We start from the raw sequence: 25610 nt of genomic DNA, 5'->3' as shown, positions 1-25610 counted from the left end.
ATGATGCTATTAGGTAGGAACTTGGGAATGGATGTACTCAAGGAAATGGACAGTATAAATGTGGACACGAGGAATTCTGCAGATGCTGGAAATTCAAGCAACTCACATCAAAGTTGCTGGTGAACGCAGCAGGCCAGGCAGCACCTCTAGGAAGAGGTACAGTCGACGTTTCAGGCCGAGGCCGGTGGAGGTAGTTTAGGGAGCATGTGCATAGGTTCCTGGGTAGGTTTGTCCCATTGAGGCAGGGAAAGGATGGTAGGATGAAGGAACCGTGGCTGACAAGAAATATGGACAATCTAGTTGAGAGGAAGAACAAAGCATGCTTCAAGTTTAGGAAGCAAGGATCAGACAGGGCTCTTGAGAGTAATAAGGTAGCCAACAAGGATTTTAAGAATTGACTTAGGTTAGCTGGAAGGAGACATGAGAAAGCCTAAAGTGGAAAAACAGGAGCATGACTAAAATGACAGTAGGACTGATTAGGGATAAAAGGGGAAATGTGTCCCTGGAGTCAGAAGAGGTCCTGAATGAACATTTTGCTTCAGTATTCACCAATGAGAGGAACCTTGATGAATGTGAGGTCAGCACAGAGCAAGCTGAGATGCTGGAACGTGTTGACATGAAGAAAGAGGATGTGCTGGAATCTTTGGAAAATATTAGGATAGATAATGTGCCTGGAGCCAGACAAGATGTACTCCAGGTTACTACGGGAACCACCATAGAAACTACAGCACAGAAACAGGCCTCTTGGCCCTTCTTAGCTGTGCCGAACCATTTTCTGTCTAGTCCCACTGACCTGCACACGGACCATATCCCTCCATACACCTCCCATCCATGCATCTGTCCAATTTATTTTTAAATGTTAAAAAAGAACCCGCATTTACCACCTCATCTGGCAGCTCATTCCATACTCCCACCACTCTCTGTGTGACGAAGCCCCCCCTAATGTTCCCTTTAAACTTTTCTCCCCTCACCCTTAACCCATGTCCTCTGGTTTTTTTCTCCCCTTGCCTCAGTGGAAAAAGCCTGCTTGCATTCTCTCTATCTATACCCATCATAATTTTATATACCTCTATCAAATCTCACCTCATTCTTCTACGCTCCAGGGAATAAAGTCCTAACCTATTGAACCTTTCTCTGTAACTGAGTTTCTCAAGTCCCGACAACATCCTTGTAAACCTTCCCTGCACTCTTTCAACCTTATTTATATCCTTCCTGTAATTTGGTGACCAAAACTGAACACAATACTCCAGATTCAGCCTCACCAATACCTTATAGAACCTCATCATAACATTCCAACTCTTATACTCAATACTTTGATTAATAAAGGCCAATGTACCAAAAGCTCTCTTTACGACCCTATCTACCTGTGACGCCACTTTTAGGGAATTTTGTATCTGTATTCCCAGATCCCTCTGTTCCACTGCACTCCTCAGTGCCTTACCATTAACCTTGTATGTTCTACCTTGGTAGCAAGGGAAAAGATTGCTGCAGCTGTGGTTATGATTTTACATCCTCACTGGTGACAGGAGTAGTGTCAGAGGATTGGAGGCTGAGAAATGTTATTGCTTTGTTCAAGAAAGATAATAGACATAATCCTGGGAATTGCAGACCAGTGAGTCTACACTGGTGAGCAACCTGTTGGAAAAGATTCTTAGAGACAGGATTTACAAACATTTGGAGAACCTTAGTCTTATTAGGGATAGTCAACTTGGCTTTGTGAATGGCAGGTTGTACCTCACAAAGCTGATTGAATTCTTTGACGAAATAACAAAATGTAAAGATGAAAGAAGATTGGTGGATGTGATGTACATGGATTTTATTAAAAGCAACACAGGAGGAACTCAGCACGTCAGGCAGCATCTATGGAAATAAATAAACAATTGATGTTTCAGGCTGAGATCCTTGTTCAGAACTGGCAAGGAAGGAAGAAGACGTAAGAACAAAAGATGTAGGGGAGGAAGGTTAGCTGGAAAGGTAAGAAGGCAGAGTGGGAAATAGAAGAAGAGGGGATGGGGAGGATTTTTTTTACTGGAAGGAGAAATTGATATTCATGCCATCAGGTTGGAGTCTGCTCAGATAGATTATAAGGTGTTGATCATCCACCCTGAGAGTGGCCTCATAATGGTGTAAGAGGAGGCCATAGATTGACAGGTAGGAAAGGGAATTGGAATTAAAATGCTTGGCCACCCACCGGGAAGTTCTGCTTTTGGCGGATGGAGCGAGGTGCTTGACGAAGGGGTTCTCCCAATTTACAATGGGTCTCACCAATGTACAGCAGGCTGCATCGGGAGCAGCAGATTATCCCAGCAGATTTTCAGGTGAAGTATTGCCTCACCTCAAAGGACTTTATGACCCTGAATGGAGGAGAGAGAGGCGGTGAATGGGCAGGTGTAATTCTTTGGCTGCTTGCAGGGATAAATGCCGGGAGAGTGATTAGTGGGGAGGATCAAATGCACATGGGAATCACGGAGGGAGCAATCCCTGTGGAAAGAGAGGGAGGTAAACATGTTTGGTGGTAGGATCCCTTTGGAGATGGTGGAACTTGCAAAGAATGATATGTTGGATGTGGAGGCTCATGGGGTGATAAGTAAGGACAAGAGAAGCTCTATCACTGGTAAGGTGGCAGAAAGATGGGGATGTTCAGGAAATGTAGGAGATGCGGGTGAGGACAACTTCCATATGGTTGGCTCATTCAGAAACTCACAAGGCATGGGATTTAGGAAACATGTCTGCATGGATTCAGAATTGGCTTGCCGAGAGACAGCAAAGGATGGTAGTAGATGAAGGTCAGTGTTCCACAGAGATCTGTTCCGGGATGCCTGCAGTTTGTGATTTTTATAAATAATTTGGATGGGGAAGTTGAATGGTGGGTTAATAAGTTTGCAGATGATATGAGGGTTGGTGGTGGTGTGGATAATGTAGAGGGTTGTCGTGATTTACAACGGAACATGATACGATGCAGAGATGGGTTGAGAAGTGGCAGATGGTTTAATTATGGAAAGGTGTGAAGTGATTCATTTTGGAAACTTCAACTTGAAGGTAGAATACAGATTGAATTCTAGGCATTGTGGAGGAACAGAGGGATCTTGAGGTTCATATTCATTAATTCCTCAAACTTGCAGTGCAAGTTGATAGCGTCTTTAGAAAGGTACGTGGTATGTTGACATTAATTTAGTTGGGGAATTGAGCACCATCATAGAGCGTAGAACAGTACAGCACAGGAACATGCCCTTCAGGCCACAGTGTTTCTAAAAAGTAAATCAACCCCACCCCCAAAAAATACTAATGCCTCCTACCTACATGATGGCCATATTCTTCCATCTTCCTCACATTCATGTGCCTATCTAAATGTCTCTTAAAAGCCTCTAATGTATATGCCTCTACAACCATACCAGGCAGCGCATTCCAGGCATCCACCACTTTCTGAGTAAAAATATTTACCCCTCACATTCCCCTTGAACCCATCCCCTTTCACCTATAATGCATGCCCTCTGATATTTGACATTTTGACCCTGGCAAAATGATATTCCCTGTCTACTCTATTTATGCCTGAAAGCAGCTGATTGGGCAATCGAGGTCAGGTGACCAAGCATTTTGAAAAGCTCAAACAGCTTAAATAGAGGGGTAGCTCAAGTGGAGCGGCCTGTTAAAAGCGGCCTGTGAGTGAGTGGGTCAGTGAAGGAGTGGAGCTTTGAGGCTTTGACTTGAGAGGCTTCGACGAGAAGAGGCGGAGGACAAGCTTGCTGACAGTTAGTTTTTACAATGTCTCCTGAGATGGTGATGTGGCAGTCTTGGGGGAACTCCCCTCTCCCGCAGAGTCATATCTGCCAGAAGTGCGTACGGCTGGGCGATCTGGAAGACCATGTAAGGAAGCTGGAGCAGCAGCTGGATGACCTTCGACTCATAAGGGAGAATGAGGCAGTCATAGATGAGAGCTACAGGGAGGTAGTCATACTTAGGCTGTCGGAAGCAGTCATTGGGTGACAGTCAGAGGGGAGAAAGTGAAGGTGAGCAGACAGGTAGTGCAGAGCACCCCTGTAGCCATTCCCCTGAATAATAAGTTTACCGTCCTGGATAATGTTGGCGGGGATGACTGACCAGGTGTGAGCCACGGTGGCAGGGCCTCCGACACTGAGTCTGACCTGGTGGTGCAGAAGGGTGGGACAGACAAGAGGAGAGCTGTCGTCATTGGACACTCTATAGTCAGGGGAGCAGACAGGAGATTTTGTGGACATGAGGACACCTGCATAGTTTGTTGCCTCTCGGGTGCCAGGGTCCGGGATGTCTCTGACCGGGTGCACGACATCCTGGTACGAGAGGGAAAGAAACCAGAAGTCGTGATACATGTTGGTACCAATGACATAGGCACGAAGAGGGATGAGGTCCTGAAGTGTGAGCTTCAGGAACTAAGCAGAAGGCTGAAGAACAGGACCTCAAGGGTGACGTTCTCAGGATTGCTGCCAGTGCTACGTGACAGTGATGGTAAGAATTGGAGGAGATGGCAGTTGAATGCGTGGCTGAGGAGTTGGTGCAGGGAGCAGGGTTTTAGATTTTTGGATCATTGGGATTTCTTCTGGGGAAGGTGGGACCTATACAGATTGGATGGGTTGCACCTGAACTCGAGGGGGAGCAATATCCTTGTGGGTAGGTTTGCTAGCATGGTTCGGGAGGGTTTAAACTAATTTGCAAGGGGGATGGGACCCAGAGCGATAGAGCGGTGAAAGAAATGCATGGAGTAAAGCCAGATCTAACATATAGAGAGGCTTTGAGGAAAGAGAAGCAGAATAAACGGTGTAAAGATAGTAAGGTAGAAGGGCTGAGGTGTGTGTACCTCAATGCAAGAAGCATCAGGAACAAAGGTGATGAACTGAGAGCTCGGATATATACATGCAGTTATGATGCAGTGGCCATTACAGAGACTTGGTTGACACCAGGGCAGGAATGGATTCTCAATATTCTTGGATTTCAGTGCTTTAAAAGGGATGGGGAGGAGGGGTGGCATTACTGGGCAGGGATACTGTTACAGCTACAGAAAGGGTGGGTAATGTAGCAGGATCCTTTTTTGAGTCCATATGGGTGGAAGTCGGGAACAGGAAGGGAGCAATTACTCTATTAGGGGTATTCTGTAGGCCCCCTGGTAGCAGCAGAGATACAGAGGAGCAGATTGGGAGGCAGATTTTGGAAAGGTGCAAAAATAACAGGGTTGTTATCATGGGTGACTTTAACTTCCCTAATATTGATTGGCACCTGATTAGTTCCAAGGGTTTAGATGGGGCCGAGTTTGTTAAGTGTGTCCAGGATGGATTCCTGTCACAGTATGTGGACAAGCCGACTAGGGGGAATGCTATACTAGATCTAGTACTAGGTAATGAACCAGGTCAAGTCACAAATCTCTCAGTGGATGAGCATCTGGGGGACAGTGACCACCGCTCCCTGGCCTTTAGCATTATCATGGAAGAGGATAGAATCAGAGAGGACAGGAAAATTTTTAATTGGGGAAAGGCAAATTATGAGGCTATAAGGCTAGAACTTGCGGGTGTAAATTGGGATGATGTTTTTGCAGGGAAATGTACTATGGACATGTGGTCGATCTTTAGAGATCTCTTGCAGGATGTTAGGGATAAATTTGTCCCAGCGAGGAAGATAAAGAATGGTAGGGTGAAGGAACCATGGGTGGCAAGTGATGTGGAAAATCTAGTCAGGTGGAAGAAGGCAGCATACATGAGGTTCAGGAAGCAAGGATCTGATGGGTCTATTGAGCAATGTAGGGAAGCAAGAAAGGAGCTTAAGAAAGGTCTGAGAAGAGCAAGAAGGGGGCATGAGAAGGCCTTGGTGAGTAGGGAAAGTAGGTTCTTCAATTATGTGAAGAAAGAAAGGATGACAGGAGTGAAGGTAGGACCGATTAGAGATAAAGGTGGGAAGACGTGCTTGGAGGCTGTGGAAGTGAGCGAGGTCCTCAATGAATATTTCTCTTCGGTATTCACCAATGAGAGGAAACTTGATGATGGTAAGGACAATATGAGTGAGGTTGATGTTCTGGAGCGTGTTGATATTAAGGGAGAGGAGGTGTTGGAGTTGTTAAAATACATTAGGACAGATAAGTCCCCGGGTCCTGACGGAATATTCTCCAGGCTGTTCTCTGAGGCTAGGGAAGAGATTGCTGAGCCTCTGGCTAGGATCTTTCTGTCCTCGTTGTCCACGGGAATGGTACCGGAGGATTGGAGGGAGGTGAATGTTGTCCACTTGTTCAAAAAAGGTAGTAGGGATAGTCCGGGTAATTATAGACCAGTGAGCCTTACGTCAGTGGTGGGAAAGCTGTTGGAAAAGGTTCTTAGAGGTAGGATTGATGGGCATTTAAAGAATCATGGTCTGATCAGGGACAGTCAGCATGGCTTTGTGAAGGGCAGATCGTGTCTAACAAGCCTGATAGAGTTCTTTGAGGAGGTGACCAGGCATATAGATGAGGGTAGTGCAGTGGATGTGATCTATATGGATTTTAGTAAGGCATTTGAAAAGGTTCCACATGATAGGCTTATTCAGAAAGTCAGAAGGCATGGGATCCAAGGAAGTTTGGCCAGGTGGATTCAGAATTGGCTTGCCTGCAGGTCATGGTGGAGGGAGTACATTCAGATTGGAGGATTGTGACTAGTGGTGTCCCACAAGGATCTGTTCTGGGACCTCTACTTTTCGTGATTTTTATTAACGACCTGGATGTGGGGGTAGAAGGGTGGGTTGGCAAGTTTGCAGATAGCACAAAGGTTGGTGGTGTTGTAGATAGTGTAGAGGATTGTCGAAGATTGCAGAGAGACATTGATAGGATGCAGAAGTGGGTTGAGAAGTGGCAGATGGAGTTCAACCCAGAGAAGTGTGAGGTGGTACACTTTGGAAAGACAAACTCCAAGGCAGAGTACAAAGTAAATGGCAGGATACTTGGTAGTGAGGAGGAGCAGAGGGATCTGGGGGTACATGTCCACAGATCCCTGAAAGTTGCCTCACAGGTGGATAGGGTAGTTAAGAAAGCTTATGGGATGTTAGCTTTCATAAGTCGAGGGATAGGGTTTAAGAGTTGCGATGTAATGATGCAGCTCTATAAAACTCTGGTTAGGCCACACTTGGAGTACTGTGTCCAGTTCTGGTCGCCTCACTATAGGAAGGATGTGGAAGCATTGGAAAGGGTACAGAGGAGATTTACCAGGATGCTGCCTGGTTTAGAGAGTATGCATTATGATCAAAGATTAAGGGAGTTAGGGCTTTACTCTTTGGAGAGAAGCAGGATGAGAGGAGACATGACAGAGGTGTACAAGATAATAAGAGGAATAGATAGAGTGGATAGCCAGTGCCTCTTCCGCAAGGCACCACTGCTCAATACAAGAGGGCATGGCTTTAAGGTAAAAGGTGGGAAGTTCAAGGGGGATATTAGAGGAAGGTTTTTTACTCAGAGAGTGGTTGGTGTGTGGAATGCACTGCCTGAGTCAGTGGTGGAGGCAGATACACTTGTGAAGTTTAAGAGACTACTAGACAGGTATATGGAAGAATTTAAGGTGGGGGGTTATATGGGAGGCAGTGTTTGAGGGTCAGCACAACAATTGTGGGCCAAAGGGCCTGTACTTTGCTGTACTATTCTGTGTTCTGTACCTCTCATAATCTTATACACCTCTATCAGGTCTCCCCTCAGCCTCCACTGATCCAAAGAAAACAACCCACGTTTGTCCAGCCACTCATATAGCACATGCAGTCTAAACCAGGCAGCATCCTGGTAAACCACTTCTGCACTCTCATCAAAGCCTCAATATCCTTCCTATAATTGGTGACCAAAGCTGTATGCAATACTCGTGGCCTAACCAGTGTTATAAAGTTGCAACATAACATCTTGACTTTTGAACTCAATGCCTCAATTAATAAAAGCAAGCATTTCACAAGCCTTCTTAACCATCTTTCGGCCAGTGTAGCCACTTTCATGGAGCTATAAACTTGGACCCCAAGATCTCTCTGCTTAGCAACATTTTTGAGGGTCTTGCCCTTAACAGTGTACTATCTCCTTGCATTTGCCTGACCAAGATGCAACACCTCACATTTATCTGACTTAAACTCCATTTGCCATTTCTCTGTCCATATCTGCATCTGATCTGTATCACTCTTTATTCTTTGCCAGTTTTCTATACTATCCAGAACTCCACCAATCTTGGTATCATATGCAAACTTACGAACCCACTCATCTACATTTTCATCCAGGTCACTTGTATACATCACAAACAGCAGAGGTCCCATCACAGATCCCTGCAGAACACTGCTAATTACGGACTTCCAGCTCAAATAAGTACCTTCAACCACTACTTTCTGTCTTCTATGCGCAAGCCAGTTCTGAATCCAAAGAGTCAATTTGCTGTGAACCCCATGTATCTTAATCTTCTGGATTAGCCTCCCATGAGGGACTTTGTCAAATGCCTTATTAAAATCCATGTAGCAACATGCACTGCCATACCTTCATTAATCTCTCTCGTCACCTTGTCAAAAAACTCAATCAAGTTGGTAAAACACAACCTGCCCCACACAAAGCTATGCTACTCCCTAACTGCCCCTCGAGTTTCCAAATATATCCAAGTATATCCTATCCCTAAGAATTTTCTCCAGCTATTTCCCTACAACTGATGTGAGGCCCAACTCTTCCTTGTCTTGACCTTGAACATATTTGTACACTCAGCACTGATCTGATCCTTAATGTCCTTTTCCTTGGTAAATATTGAAGCAAAGTACTCGTTAAGTACCTCACTCACAGTCTTTGTATCTAAGCAATGTTCCTCTTTTTATCCTTGAGTGGGTCTACTCTCTCTGTAGTTATCCTCTTGCTCTTGATGTATGTAGAGAATGCCTTTATCCTACTTGCCAAGGAATTTTCATGCTCCCTCCTGGCTTTCCTAATTCCCTTCTTTAGTTCTTTTCTGGCTTCTTTATAATCCTCATGTGCTCCATTTGATCCTAACTTCAGAAGGTTCACATACTTTTTCTTTTTCTTCTTGACTAAGTTCATCACCCCTCTGGACAACCAAGGTTCTCTAATCTTTCCATCTGTGTCCTTCCTTCTAACAGGGACATACAGTACCTTTCCTGTACTCTGTGCAATTGATCTTTAAACACCCTTCACATGTCTGATGTGGACTTGCCAGAAAAAAGGTGTTCCCAATTAACTCTTAGTTCCTGCCTAATGCCCTCATACTTTGCCCTACTCTAATTTAAAACTCTCCTGCAAAGGCTATTCTGAAAATTAATGAGTTGTGGTCCTTGTTTCTTAACTGCTCACTCACTGAATGATCAGCCACCTGGCCATGTTCATTACCCAATGCCAGGTCCAATACAGCCCCTCCTCTCTTTGGACCATTCACATATTGATTTAATAAACCCTGCCAGGTACACTTAACAAACTCTGCCCCATCTAAACCCTTTGCAGTCAGAAGGTCCCAATTTATATTAGGGAAGTTGAAATTCCCGCATGACAACAACCTTGTTATTTTTACAAATTTCCTTAATCTGCTCACATATCTGTTCCTCAATGTCCCAGTAGCAATTGGGAGTTCAAAAGTTATGAGGTAATATTGCACCTCTTTAAAAAAAACTCTGGTTAGACTACACTTGGAAGTTTTGTGTTCAGTTCTGGTCGCCTCATTATAGGAAGGATGTGGAAGCTTTAGGAGGGTGTAGAAGAGATTTACCATGATGATGACTGGATTAAAGAGCATGTCTTATGAAGATAACTTGAAATTACTACCGTTTTTCTCTTTCGAGGGAAGGTTGATGGGATGTGACTTGGCAGAGGTGTAGAAGATGATAAGAAGCATAAATCAAGTGGATGGCCGGAGACATTTTCCCAGGGTAGAAATGGCTAATACAAGGGAGCACAAGTTTAAGTGTTGAGAGGAAAGTATGTGGGGATGTCGGGTAGAGTTTTTTATACAGAGTGGTAGGTGTGTAGAACTCCCTGCCAGGCTTGGTGGTAGAGGCAGATATATTGGGGATATTTAGAAAACTCTTAGATAGGCACATGGATGAAAGTAAAATGGAGGCTATATTGGCAGGAAGGTTAGATTGATCTTGGAGTGAGTTAAAGGGTCATCACAACATGATGGACCAAATGAAAATTAAATTTATTGTTATGGATGTAATGTGGATTATATGATGACAAAATGGCTTTAATATTCTTGCATACATCTGGATTTCAGTTGATTCAAACACTTTGCCAATAAGTAGTTAAACCTTATATAGCACTTTTTAAAAAGCACTATGTTCCAGGGTACTTCATAGTAAATCATCTGCAAATGATTTTGACACCAAGTCAGGTGCTTGAAAGTTTGGTCCAAGAGTCCAACTTAAATGATTTTTTTTTAGATTATGAGAACGCTCAGTCCTCTTTTATTGTCATTTAGAAATGCATGCATGCATTAAGAAATGGTACAATGTTTCTCCGGAGTGATATCACAGAAAACAGGACAGACCAAAGACTAACAGTGACAGAACCACATAATTATAACATAGTTACAGCAGTGCAAAGCAATACCATAATTTGATAAAGAACAGACCATGGGCGCAGTAAAAAAAAAGTCTCAAAGTCCCGAGTCGATCGACTCCTGAGTCCCCGATAGCAGGCGGCAAAAGGGAGAAACTCCCTGCCATAAACCTCCAGGCACCGTCAACTTGCTGATACCTTGGAAGCAGCCGACCCCAGCCGACACTGAGTCCACCTGTCCGAAAACTTCGAGCTTCTGACCAGCCTCTCCAATACAGCCTTCCGAGCGCCATCCTCTGCTGAACGCCTTCGACCTCTCCCTGGCTGCTGAAACACGCAAAGCCGAGGATTTTGGGGCCTTCAGCTCCGGAGATTCCGGTTACCACACAGTAGCAGCGGCAGCGAAGCGGGCATTTCAGAAGTTTCCCAGATGTTCCGCTGTGCTCTCACGTCTGTCTCCATCAAATCAGAATTGAGCACAGTCCCCTACTTGACAGATAACAGATATCATTCACCGAAGTGGCCGCGCGCACTGCCGTCGCGCCGCCATCTTCTCCCCCCTCCTGGGAGATTATAATGGTGGAAGAGGAAAGAGGTGGTGAAATCAGGGTAGGGTTCTGATGCTTAACAATAGTGAAACATGGAAATTCAGGATTTGTCAAGAGGCCAGAAGTGAATGTAGATTAGCCTTCAATCTTGATCTGAACATTGGACAGTGCTGACTTTATAGCCTACTCCATGATCAATCAAACACTTCATCCCCACATAGCCCTCCATATTTCTTTTATCCATTTGCCTTTCTTAAATCTCCCTCATGTATACACCCCTACCACCACCCTGACTATGTGTTCCATCACTGTGTATAAAAAAAATCCTACCCCTGCCATCTCCTCTATATTTTGCTCCAATCAACACAAAATTACGTCCTCTTGTATTAGCCATTTCCTGGGGAAAAAGGAACTGTCTGTCCACACTACCTATGCATCTTACTGTCTTCTGCACCTCTATCATGTCACTTCTTATCCTCCTTTGCTCCAAAAAGAAAAGCCTAGGCTTGTTCATCCCTCCTCATAGATGTGATCACTAATCCAGGCAGCATCCTGGTAAATCTCTTTTGCACTCTTTCTAAAGCTTCTATACCATCTGCTGTTATCCCAGTTCGAGGCTATGATAAAGGGCTTTGTTGTCACTGTCTCCAACATGCTCACTCACCCTTGACCTAACTCCCTATATTCGCTTCAGGACCTTATCCCTTTTCTTATCAATATTGCCAGTACCAAGGTGCACCACAACTTCTGGCTACTCACCCTCTCTCTTTTAAATGCTGTGAACCTGATGTGAAATATGCCAGACATTGGCACCTGGGAGGCAACATGCCATCCAAGAACTGCGCAGAATTTCCTGTCTGCTATCCTATCAACACTACTTTCCCCTCTTCTCCCTTCGCTTCTGAGCCAGAGAGCCAAACTCAGTGTGAGACTTGGACACTGCAGCTTTTCCCTGGTAGGTCATTTCCCCCCCTGCACCCACCACCAACAGTATCCAAAGTGATAGGCCTGTTGTTGAGGAGAACAACCACAGGCGTACTCTGCACTTTTCTCCTTTTCTGTCTCACGACAGTCACCCAGCTACCTGTCTCCTCACCACTGCTCTGGGATCCATTCTCATTGATCTAGCTAGCCACTAGTAAAGAAAGGGAGAGAAGCTCGACATAACCCTCAGCCAAGACTCTGCCTCATCTTGCCGAAGCCTCTGAAGCCTTTGAAGTCAAAGTTTCAGTTCCCCAGTCTAATCCTAGCTGCTCCCACAATGGCTACTCCACTAAAACCTAACTTCTTTTTATTGGAATGTTACTGAGGTTTTCTGTGTTTTAGATATGGTCTATGGACTTTTTTTCCAGTCTTATAGTTTTTATATTTTGTGATTTTGCCCATTTTTTGTGTGGGGGTCAATGTTCTTATGGTGGTTTGTGCAGTGGGACTGGGGTCAGGCGTTCGATGTTCTTGCAATTTTTGTGTTAGTGTCTTTGTGGGGAGAGGGGGATTTGGAGGCCAAAGTTCTTTTTGTGTTTCGTGTAGGAGGAGGGTGTTTGGGGGTCAATGTTCCTGTTTTGTTTCTGTTCGTGTTTATGTGCAGGGAGAGGGATTTTTAGGGGCCAGTGTTTTTGTTGCATTTCGTGTGGGGTATGATGATCGCATTGCTATATTTTTCTTGGTTCCTTGGCTATTTGGAGAAGAAGAATCTCAGAGTTGTATGCTTTGATGGTAAATGAACCTTTGAACCTCGACTAATAACACAGACGATGTCAAGCTCAGCAGAAAGTCCTGATAGGCCTCACTTGCTTTTTAAATATGCCATTACTGATCATCTTCAAGTTAAACTCATCTTCCAGTTCTAAAGGTGATAGCTCACATTTTAACGCGTTTTGGCACTATTGCAATAAATAAATGAGATGTATTTATATAAGTGGGTCCCGCAAAGTATTGATGCTGGGATTTGCTATATGGTTTGATCTTCTGTGTGTGTGTGGTGGAATTCCATTTTTTTACTTCCTTTTTTTTCTATCTTGGGAGAATGTGGTTTGTATTTTTTGGATGAAGAAGATTTCATTTTTCTTTCATTTGAAGTGTCTTTGTGTCATTAGGGTTTATTCCTATGAATAGTAATTGAATCGTATCACAGACTCCTATTCAAATACCCATGTTGTTATAATATATTTGGAGAAGTATGATTAGGCTTTTTCATTACTGACTTTACTAGCCATCTTGTTGTTTATTCAATAATGTCATTAGCCCAATGTCTTAAGAAATTTCTTTGTAGAAACAGAATTAAGCCATTCAGTCCATTGAGTCTGCTCCATCATTTCATCATGACTGATCCATTTTCCTTCTCAACCCCATTTCCTGCCTTCTCCCTGTAACCTTTCACACCCTGATTAAGCAAGAACTTATCACCCTCTGCCGTAAGTACACCCAATGACCTGGCCTCCACATCAACCTGTGGCAGTGAATTCCACAGATTCATCACCCTCTGGCTAAAGGAATTCCTTCTCATCTCTGTTTTAAATGTGCATCCCCCTATTCTGAGGTTGTGTCCTCTGGTCGTTGAGTCCCCCAGTATAAGAAACATCTCCACATTCACTCTATCTAGGCCTTTCAACAATGATTTTAATATAGGCACCCAAGAGACTGCAGTTGCAGGAATCTGAAGCAAAAAACAAACTGCCGGACAAACTCAGTGTATGGATAATCCAAGCCCTTCCTTCTCTGTAGTGATCCACCCAGGTTCTCTAACCCTCGCTCCTATGTGTGTACCAACCTCTTGCCACAATCAGCCCAGTTTCTTTTCCTTCTGCTGCCTGGTTGTACCTGTTTTATCACCCACATATTCAGCCCTGTCCCTTCTCTGAACTGGTTCTAACTGCTCGTCATCCCTTCTTATCTAGTTCCACTTGACACCTTCCTTGCTGGTCAGATTCTAGAATTCGCAATCTCCCAGCCTCTGCCTGTACCTCCAGTCAGCCCATTATCTCCCCCCCACCTCACCTGCCAGCTCTTGCCTCACTCCTCCCACTCACTTCTTTATACTGGCTAACTGCCTTCTGCATTCTCAGTCCTGATGCAGGGTTTCAACCTAAACATCAACATAAGGCCTTAAGACATAGGAGCAGAATTTCCTTCTGCCTCCACAAATGCTCCGTAACCTGCTGAGTTTCTCCAGTAGTTTGTGTTTTTTTGCTCCGTTACTAGGCTATGTATTACCAGGACATTTATTCATCATAATGGTTTGAGTTTTAAAATAGGCCTGATTTTGAATGTTAAACTGAGTTTACATTATTAAGCCATAATTTTGAAACGTTTGTCGTAGTTTCCATAGTGAAAATACATTTCATGTGGACCAAGCAACCTTAATCCTGATTCTTATTTTGGTAAGTGTAGTGTGAATGATTTCTGTTATGGAATCTAATATCTACCATTGAAGTGGAGCTGGACTCCAGATTAAATAATTATGACATCTGACTACTATTGCATTATAGAAGTTTTTTTGCTGTAGAATAAATTATTTCTGATTGCATATGTGTCCAACTGGGCAACAAAACTCAGCATAATGTCTTTCGAAACAAGCATTTGAGGTCACACGTAACCTCACTTTTCCAGCTAATTTTAAAAACATCTTTTAATTGTAAACTGTAATATTGTTCCAACACAACTATCACTTTCAGATCCTTCTGTAAATTAATTCTTTTGCGTATTTAAGACTATCATTCAGATGAGGTACTGGTATTAAATAAAGCACAAAAAGCTGGTATGCAGCTGCAGCAAGTATTTGAGGAAGCAAACAGAATGTTCTGGTTCACTGCTAGAGGGAATCGAATAGAATAATTGAGAGGTTCTACTTCAGGTATATCAAACATTGGTGAGACCGCATCTCTTTGGACTGTATAAGAGTTGTTAATTAAGGTAAGATATTGTTTTGTTGGGAGCAGTAGAGATATGATTTACTGGGTTAATACCTGGAATGGGCAGGTTTCCTTAGGCAGGACTAGTTCCAGAGACAGTTCCAAGTAACTCACCTTACTGACTTGGAAATATATCACCATTCTTTCATTAACACTGAGTTTAAATCCTGCAACATCCTATCCTGGGAGTATCTTAGATGATGGATTGCTGTGTTGCAAGAGGTTGTTTACCATCATCTCAAGCACAACTGAGCTTGGTCAAGGAATATTCTCTTTCCAAGTGATGTCACATTCCAAGAAATAAGTAGAGGTAATCTTAGTGGCAGAACAGATCAGATGACAACAATGTATTATGACAGAGCTGAGTACTATCTGACCATAACTGTATATTTTTGCAATCACATATAATAAAAAAATGCCCTTTTAAGTTAAGATAAGGTAAAACTTTATTTATCCTAAAGGAAATTATTGTTGCAAGATTGCTCAGTCAGAAATGTATACTTTAAAATACACAACGTAAGCATTGAAGTATGAAAAAGAATACAAAATGTGCAATATAAAGTAATAGTGCAAAGTACAGATGTGCAATGAAACCATATACTTGTATACTTAAGGAGGAGGAGTTGTAGAGTCTTTGAGCCACAGAAAGAAAGGATCTCCTATGGTGTTCAGTGGTGCACCTCGGTGGAATCAGTCTGTTATTAAAGGTAGCCCTCTGTTTGTCCAGTATATCAAGGAGGGGATGAGAGGGATTGTCCATAATGCTCTGTAGATTCTGCAGCATCCTTCTCTCAGACAGAACCGCCAGGGAATCCATTTCCACCCCCAGAACAGAATCAGCATTACTGATGAGCTTATCAATTTTCTTGGCATCAGCTGCTCTCTTCCTGCTGCTCCAGCAGACTACAGCAAAAAATAGAATGCTGGCCACCACTGAGTCGTAGAACATCTGCAGCATAGTACTGCAGACATTGAATGACTAGAGCCTCCTCATGAAGTACAGTTGGCTCTGTTCCTTCTTGTACAGACCCCGGTATTTTTGGTCCTATCCAGTTTATTGTCCAGGTGAGTTCCCAGGTATTTGTATTCTCGGAGGACTTCCACATCTGATCCCTTGATGGTGGTGAGAATGCAGGGTTTTTTTCACCTTCCTGAAGTCCACCACCAACTCCTTTGTCTTAGTGATGTTCAGCTGTAAAGTCAAAGACAAAAAAAAAAGTACTTTTATTTTGGGGTATTCACATCAATAAGACCTTAAGACATAGAAGCAGAATAAGGCTATTTAGCCCATCAAGTCTACTGCACCATTCAATCGCGGCTGATCCTTTTTTACCCTCCTCAACCCCATTTCCCGGCCTTCTCCCTGTAACCTTTGATACCATGCCCAATCAAGAACCTATCAATCTCTGCCTTAAATACATCCAACAACCTGGCCTACACAGCTGCCTGTGGTAACAAGTTCCACAAATTCACCACTCTCTGGTTAAAGAGATTTATCCGCATCTCTTTTAAATGGACACCTCTCTATCCTGTGACTTTGCCCTCTTGTCCTAGACTGTCCCACCATGGGAACAACCTTTCCTCATCTACTCTGTCTAGGCCTTTCAATATTCGAAAGGTCTCAATGAAATCCTCCCTCATCGTTCTGAATTCCGGCGAGTACAGATCCAGAGCCATCAGATGTTCCTCATATGATAACCCTTTTCATTCCCGGAATCTCTCTTGTGAACTGCCTCTGGACCCTCTCCAATGCTAGCACGTCTTTTCTTAGATGAGGAGCCCAAAACTTGTTCATAATACTCAAGGTGAGGCCTCAACAGTGCCTTCTACAGCCTCACCATCACATCCCTGCTGTTGTATTCAAGACGTCTGGAAATGAATGCTAACATTGCATTTGCCTTCCTCACCACCGACACCACCTGCAAGTTAACCTTTAGGTTATTCTGCACAAGGACTTCCTAAGTACCTCTGCACCTCAGATTTTTGGATTTTCTCACTGTTTAGAATATAGTCTGCACATTTATTTCTACCACCAAAGTGCATGACAATGCATTTTCCAATGCTATTACATTTGCCACTTTCTTGCCCAATACCCTAATCTGTCTAAGTCATTTTGCATCCTACCTGTTTTCTCAACACTGCCTGCCCCTCCACCAATCTTCGTATCATCTGCAAACTTGGTAACAAAGCCGTCTGTTCCATCATCTAAATCATTTATATCCAGCATAAAAAGAAGCGGTCTCAACACCGACCCTTGTGGAACACCACTAGTCTCTGACAGCCAACCAGCAAAGGATCCTTTTATTCCCACTCGCTGCCTCCTACCAATCAGCCAATGTTCTAAGCTTGCCAGTAACTTTCCTGTAATGTCATGGGCTCTTAACTTAGTAAGTACACTTATGTGTGGCACTTTGTCAAAGGCCTTCTAAAAGTCCAAATATGCAACATCCACTGCATCCCCTTTATCTATCCTACTTGTAATCTCCTCAAAGAATTACAAGAGGTTCATCAGGCAAGATTTTCCCTTAAGGAAACTATGCTGACTTTGTCCTATCTTGTCCTGTGTCACCAAGTACTCCATAACCTTATCCTCAACAGTTGACTCCAACATCGTCCCAACCACTGAGGTCTGGCTAACTGGTCTATAATTTCCTTTCTGCTGCCTTCCTATTTTCTCAAAGAGTGGAGTGACATTTGCAATTTTCCAGTCCTCTGGCACCATGCCAGAGTCCAATGATTTTTGCAAGATCATTGATAATATGTCCACCATTTCTACCGCTACCTCTTTCTTTTTTTTGTAATTTATTTTTTATTGAAGTTCATCATCAAGCAAACATTTCCATAAGATGTATTTCAGATATTATGCATATATATCATATAGTCATATATGCCACAAATCTCCACATAGTATTTATGAGGTATACACTTATAGAAAAGAGAGGAAAGAAAGAACAAGCAAAAGGAGAGAACTATGTACAAGTAGAGAGTGATCTTATTTTTTTAAAACATATTCATTGATTTGTGAGAATAAAATCAGGCCTATGAGGTGTTATGTAGTTAAGCCATTTTTCCCAGTATGTATCGAATTGTTCTAACTTATGATTAACAGATGCTGTTATCTTCTCCATTTTGTAAATGTCCATTGTAATTTCCATCCATGCATTTAAAGTTGGGCTCTCCTGTAGTAACCATTTCCTGGTAAGAGTCTTTTTACCAGCTACCAGCAGCATATTCATTAAATATTTATTTCTTTTCAACCATTCTTGAGGTATATATCCAAAATAGATGGTCTTACTTTTCCAAGGGTATTTCACATTTAAAGATGTCTTGTAGGGCATTGTGTATCCCACTCCAATAGTCTTTGATAACGGGGCATTCCCAGAAAATATGATAATGGTTTGCATTTTGATTTCCACAATTTCTCCAGCAAACAGGAGGGTTACTAACATAATGGGATTTCTGAGAGGGTGTAATAAAATATCTTATCAAGTTTTTCCATCCGAACTCCCTCCATTTCTGTGAACTGGTACACTTCCATTGATACCTCCATATTATTGTCCATTCTTCCTCAGATATAATTATCCCTCCTTCCTTCTCCCATTTTGTTTTAATGTATGAAGTCGAATGTGTTTTAAGATTTAACAAACCCTTATACACACTTGAAATGATTCTACTACCGTTATCTGAATTATATGCTTTTCTAAATAGCTCTATCAAACATGTACTTGCGTCAGTTACATTTTTAACCGTCCTATTAACATACTGTAAATACTGATAAAAGTCTTGTTTTTCTAATAAGTGTTTCTCTTTAAGCATTTCAAAACTGAACAGTGTTCCTTCTTTCATTATATTGTAAAGAACTGTTATTCCTTTAGCTGTCCAGTCCTCAAATCTAGCATCCAGTTTATTCGCCGTAAAATCCGAGTCATATGCACACCATTTAAGAATGCAATATCTCCTTCTAATTTATATTCTTTTATAATAGTTTTCCATATTTTAAGAGTCCATTTCACCCATGGGTTATCAATAGTATTTATGTACCTTTGTCGGTTGTTATCAGCCAAAATTGCCTGTATGGGGATGGGAAGTATCCCCTCCTCAATGTTTTTCCATTGAGCGTCATATGATGGGTTGCACCAACATATCGCAGCTCTCAACTGTGCTGCCAAATAATCATCTCTAAGAGAAGGTAGGCCCCACCCCCACCTTTTCCTTGGCAAATTGCAAAATTTTGAGACAAACTCTAGGCCTTTTACCTTGCCATATATATCTTGATATCATTTTGTTCCATTCATTGAATTGATTTTGATTAATCTCTATTATGAGATCTAGTAGTCTGGACAATAAATTTATTTTAATAGAGTCAATCCTTGATCTGAGACTAAAAAGGAATTAGGTTCCATCTTGTTATATCTTCTTTCATTTTTTTATATATTGCCTGATAATTGCATTCTGAATCGCTACCTCTTTCAAAACCCAAGGATGCTGTTCATCTGGTCCGGGTGACTTATGTACCCTTGGGTCTTTCAGCTTTTTGGGTACCTTCTCCTTTGTAATAGTAACTGCACTCACTTTTCTTCCTTCACACCCCTCAATATCTGGAACACTGCTAGTGTCTTCCTCAGTGAATACTGATGCAAAATACTCATTTGGTTCATCTGCCGTCTCCTTGTCTCCTGCTATTATTTCTCCGGCCGCATTTTCTAGTAGTCCTATATCCACTCTCATCTCTTTTTTTCTTTCTTTCTTTTTAAATCTTTTTATTGAATAAGTATACAAAAAGAATAAGTATACAAAAATAAGTATATAGGCACTAATACACTGTTAGAATATAATAAAATTACAGGAAGTATTAATACAAAAAAATGATACAAACAATGTAATTTAAACATAACATACTAAGGTAACATAATAGTATACTAATTTTTATATATATATATCAATAAAGAAAAGGAAAAAAGAAACCCCCAAAAAAACCACCGTGCAACTAACTAAAAGCAAAGCAAAGCAATGGGCTAACTTGGAACCAAGCAGAGTTAAAAAACTTAAAATCACGTCCTCAATCCCGACCTCCATTAGAAACAGTAAAAAAAACAAGAAGGGTATATAAATATGGAGCAAAAAAAGAGGAGAAAAAAAAATTACATTAAATGAAAATATTGAATAAAAGATCTCCAGGTCTGTTCAAATTTAAGTAAGGAATCATAAAGATTGCTTCTAATTTTCTCCAAATTCAAGCGTAATATCGTCTGAGAAAACCAAAAAAAGATAGTTGGAGCATTAAGCTTTTTCCAGTGTTGTAAGATACATCTTTTTGCCATTAAAGTAAGAAATGCACTAACATAGAAGACATATCCTGTGAAATCTCAGGGAAGTCTAGGTTATCTAAAAAATCATTCATATATTTAGAGTCTCGAGGAGACTCTGATTGATATAAGGAAGAGTAAAAATCACAGAAGGTTTGATTAATCCCCGCATGATCAAGTATCAATCGGTCATTTTGGTTATAAATCTGATTAATTTGAGATTTAGCATAATTAGACTTCAATTGATTAGCCAGCAGTTTGCCAATTTTGTCACTGTGCACATAAAATTCACTTCTTGTTTCCTTTAATTGGTTTACAATCGAGGACGAAAGTAATAAACTGTGTTCCATTTGAAGTTCAGTTCTTTGTTTATATAACTCCTCAGAGGGAGCTGTAACATATTTCTTATCAATTTCCTTAATCTTGTCCACAATTACCAACTCCTCCTGCTTCAGCTTCTTCCTCAAAGCAGCAGAATACGGGATAATCTGACCACGAATATAAGCTTTAAAAGTATCCCAAAGAATGTTCACAGAAATATCCTCTGTATAGTTGATTGTAAAAAAAAGATCGATCTGTTCAAGTCCGGGTCCTGAAGCAACAGCGAATTAAAACGCCATTGTCTATTATTTTGTGTATTGGCCTGAATTTTAATAGAAAGCTTAAGTGGAGCATGATCCGAAATGGTTATAGAGTCATAATCACATTTAATCACTGAAGAAATAAGACGAGAGTCAATAAAGAAATAATCAATTCTTGAATAGGAATGGTGAACATGTGAAAAAAAAGAAAAATCTTTTTCCTGAGGATGCAAAAAACGCCAAATGTCCGTCGACCCAGAATCAGAGAGGAATGAATTAATCAAAGTTGCAGATTTATTAGGTAAGGTCCGTAGAGGAACCGAACGGTCCAAAGCTGGAGATAAACAGGTATTAAGATCTCCGCCCCAGATCAATGAAAACTCATTCAAATTCAGGAACTGATTGAATAATGATTTATAAAATTCCGGACAGTCCATATTAGGAGCATAAACATTAACCAAAGCTACCTTTTTATTAAATAGTAGACCACTAACCAGTAGAAATCTACCATTCGGATCAGAAATAATATCATGTTGTATAAAAGTAACTGAGGAGTCTATAAAAATAGAGACGCCTCAAATCTTAGCGTTGGAGTTCGAATGAAACTGTTGTTCCTTCCAGAATTTAAAAAAACGTAGTCTGTCCCCCCTCCGCACATGGGTCTCTTGTAAAAATAAAATTTGTGCTTTAAGTCTCCGGAACACTTTAAAAACTTTTTTCCTTTTAATAGGATGATTAAGACCATTAGTATTCCAGGAGACAAAATTAATAATAAACTCCATAAACCCTAAAGTCAACCCGCAACAAGGAGGATTGACGATAGGCTCGACCCATGAAGCCGGAAAGGGAACAGAACAAATAAGAGATACCGGGAAGGAGAACGCAACCAATACTTCAATAGTGTACATAGCCCAAGAAGAAAGAAACTAAAACGTGAAGCCTCTCCCACCACCCCCCACCCCATGACCCCAAGGCTAAATCTAACACAGACCAGCCAGAAAGAAGCAAGCACTAAAACTACCCCCATGACTTCCAGTATACGCTCCCTAAAAAAAGTGTAAATATAAAAAAGATCAGCTAGTTATAAAACAGTAAAAGAATAAAAAAAGGTAAATCAATTAAAACAAACACTTAATATAACAGAGAAAAAGCCAGAAAATATAAAAAAAACGCAACAAACCCCAGACCCTATGAGTAAACAAAAAAAGAAATGAAATTATTAACATAAACTAGTTATGAAAACCTACAGAAAGAAGTAAATTTAAAAACTACAGAATTTAAGGCCTCAAAGGAAATACGTAGAATGACGGTGAGGGAATAACCACCCAGAATCCCCTGGGAAAAAGAAAGGAATGACGCAGATAGAAAGAAGGTTTAGCAACCATATTAATTAATCAAAAATAAACTTTTCTGCCCATATAAGGCAAAAAAAAATTAAAACTGACAAATCATCCGATGGAGATTCAAAAAAACGGAGGGCTCCATCCAACGTACGAATCCTTAGACGTGCAGGGTAAAGCAGCGCTGGTTTTAAATCCATCTTGTAGAGTTCCGACATCACAGACCTGTAACGAATCCGTTGATCCCGAATTGGTTTACTGAAATCCTCCACGAATCGGAACTTAAGATCCAAAAAATCAATGTAACCTTTAGATCGAACGAAACGAAGCAGTTTCTCCTTGTCCTGAAAGTAACGAAAGCGTAAGATGACATGTCGAGGTTTATCTGACTTAGATGAGTATGATGGAACTCTGTGAACACGATCCAATAACGGTGGTTGGTCAGGAAATACAGTAGGAAATGCATCTTTTAAAAGTTGAGAAAAATACTTCATAGGGTTATCAGATTCAACAGCTTCACGCACCCCAATCATTCGAAGATTCTGCTGTCGCATTCTGGATTCTAAGTCAGAGTTTTTAAAGGTCAGAAAGTCAAGTTTCTTCTTCATCACATTAATTGTTTCTTCAATTTTCTCCATCTTAAGCTCACTTTGTTGCGTGGATTTTTGAAGAACAGATATAGCCGACTGATGTTCCATAATAGATGTTTGTATCTTATCGATTGAATCGGCAATTTTCTGGAAATTAATTGAAATTTCCGCACGAATCAGCTCCGTAACAGAGGTTGAAATTTCCCTTTGAATTGGCTCCGATATAGCTTTCAAAGTCAGCGGTGGTTCAGTCGGAGGAAAATCGGTACCTTTCGGTCTAACCGGAGGTTTGTCGTCCTTCCCGTTTTTTCCATTCTTAGACATAGCAGACCTTAAACGCATCCGATTATCAAAGAGCCCAATTTATTTCAAAATATTGTAAAAGTCGATGCCTTAATGGTTAATTAAAATATAGCTGATCATAAGAAGAAAAACTCAGAGGTAATGGAGCGAGTCAAGAACACGACTTCACTCCATGAGCTCTACCGGAAGTCCATCTCTTTTTTTAAACAGACGTGAAAAAGGTTTTACTATCCATTTTGCTATTGTTTGCTGGCTTGCTTTCATATTTTATCTTTTCCCTCTAATGATTCTTTTAGTTGTTCTCTGTAGGTTTTTAAAAGCTTCCCAATCCTTTATTTTCCCACTAATTTTTGTTTTGTTGTATGACCTCACTTTTTGATATGACAGTAGCTTTGACTTCCCTTGTCAGCCATGGCTGTACGATTTTGCCACTTGAGTATTTTTTTGTTTAGGGAATACATCTGCCCTGCACCTTCCTTATTTTTCCCAAAAGCTCAGCCATTGCAGCTCTGCTGTCAGCCCTGCCAGCAGCTCCTTCCAATTTACTTTGACCCACTCCTCTCTCATACCTCTGTAATTTTCTTTACTCCACTGAAATACTGCTACATCAGACTTTACTCTCTCCCTTCAGATTTCAAGTTGAACTCAATCATATTGTGATCACTGGCTGCTAAGGGCTTTTTTACCTTAGGATCCCTAATCACCTCCGGTTCATTACGTAACACCCAATCCAGTATAGCTGATTCCTTAGTAGGCTCAATGACAAACTGCTCTAAAAAGTGATCTCATAGGGATTCAACAAACATATAACTGTCATCAGGGTCATTTTACCCTTGCAGTTTTTTCATTCAATCCACAAGGATTCAATATCTTCTGATTCTATGTCACATCTTTCCATTGATTTGATGCCGTTCTGTACCAGCTGAGCCACGCCACCCTCTCTGCCTACCTTCCTATCCCTCCGATACAATGTGTAACCTTGGCTTTTCAGCTCCCAACTACAACCATCCTTCAGCCACAATTCAGTGATGGCCACAGCATCATAACTGACAATCTGTAATAGTGCCACAAGATCATCCATCCTATTTTTTTATACGCCGTGCATTGAGATATAACACTTTGAGTACTATATTTGCTGCCCTTTTTGATTCTGCATCCCTAAGGTACTGATACTCATCTTGCTGGCTCCAAGTTTTGTCCTGTCATCTACTTGCCCTTCCTGACAGTCTGACTGCATGCTATCTTTGCATTTTACCATCTGTCCTATCCTGAGACCATCCATTCTGGTTCCCACCCTCCTGCCAAATTAGTTTAAACCCTCCCTAACATCTCTAACAAACCTGCCCACAAGAATATTGGTCCCTTTTGTACAGGTCATACCTCCACCAGAAGAGTTCCCAATGATCCTAGAACCTGAAGCCCTGCCTCCTGCACCAGCTTCTCTGTTGGTTAACTCAGTGTATTATGGTGCCAGTGCAGTACTTTAGAAGTGTGGTGACAACTGTTAATAGAGGCAATGTGGTAGCTAAATTGTGTGTCCTATAAAGTGCCCTGTAATAACCACACTGACTATTTCTCAATGTGGTTTGAGGGTCCTTCATTTCAATTCCTACTTGATCAGAAGACTTTAAATAAATAGAACCACATACCTAAAAGCAACAAAGAAACCCCATGGAAATCTGAAACAGAAAATACTTGAAAACCTATGGAATTAATGTTTCAGGTCAGTAATCTTTCATTCAATGAAATTAAGTGTTCGGTGAAAGCCTGACTGTTAGGTGTTTTTAGCTTGAATCAATCATCTCCTTGACATGTATATTCAAACTATTTCCTGTGTTAAATGTGTATTTATCTTTTTTTTTCAAATTCAGGATCAAAACATCCTTCCAAAAAAATACTTTGAAATTGACTTTCCAATGATTGTCATGAGAAAAATACACTTAATTAAGTAAGTTCATTTGATTGTTAATTCACAATTTTATGTATAATTTTATATCTTTTCAGGAGCAGGGCATATAATATTTGCATAGTATAATAATATAATGTGTCATAGATTCATGTAATAGATTGTTTATTCTGAAGGTAGAGAATGAGAAATTTTCTCATAAACTCGATTTCCTGTTTCAATGAACACGATTTTCTGAAATTATGCACTTCCCTAGAGGTGGTGCTGCAGTGCTGCCAATTATTGAGGGACCAACAATTGCTGATAAAGGCAATCATCCTTTTGTATTTTACAAGGAGATGTGTACCAAATGTTGAGAAGACAACAGATGTTATTTTTTAATAAAAGTGCATTGGGACCAATTCTGCCTGAGAGACAAACTATTTATATCTCAATTTAACAATCATTTGGGAATCTTTACTTTCTTCTTTAATTCATTGTATCTTATTTTTACCAGTATACACTTTAGCATTTTATAAGATAAATGTTTACCAACTTTTAAAAATTTTCCAAAATGCTGATATACCTTTTGCACATCTATCATAGCTACTCTTAATTACCCTAGGTACTTATGAATAATAAATAATC

At 41.1% G+C, this 25610-nt stretch overlaps 1 protein-coding gene across 6 annotated transcripts in view; it reads left to right on the top strand.

The window, feature by feature from the left end:
* Positions 1–25610, top strand: part of lcmt1 (leucine carboxyl methyltransferase 1) — a 121370-nt gene that overhangs the window by 21577 nt on the left and 74183 nt on the right. For all 6 annotated transcript variants that reach the window (XM_072268325.1, XM_072268328.1, XM_072268327.1 and 3 more), the window contains exon 5: positions 24949–25025. In XM_072268325.1, coding sequence (XP_072124426.1) covers positions 24949–25025 — 77 coding nt within the window. The remainder of the gene's footprint in view (positions 1–24948; positions 25026–25610) is intronic.

The sequence above is a fragment of the Mobula birostris genome, chromosome 9, assembly GCF_030028105.1.
Source record: "Mobula birostris isolate sMobBir1 chromosome 9, sMobBir1.hap1, whole genome shotgun sequence".
NCBI classification, from domain to species: domain Eukaryota; kingdom Metazoa; phylum Chordata; class Chondrichthyes; order Myliobatiformes; family Myliobatidae; genus Mobula; species Mobula birostris.
This window is presented reverse-complemented; position numbering and strand designations above follow the sequence as displayed.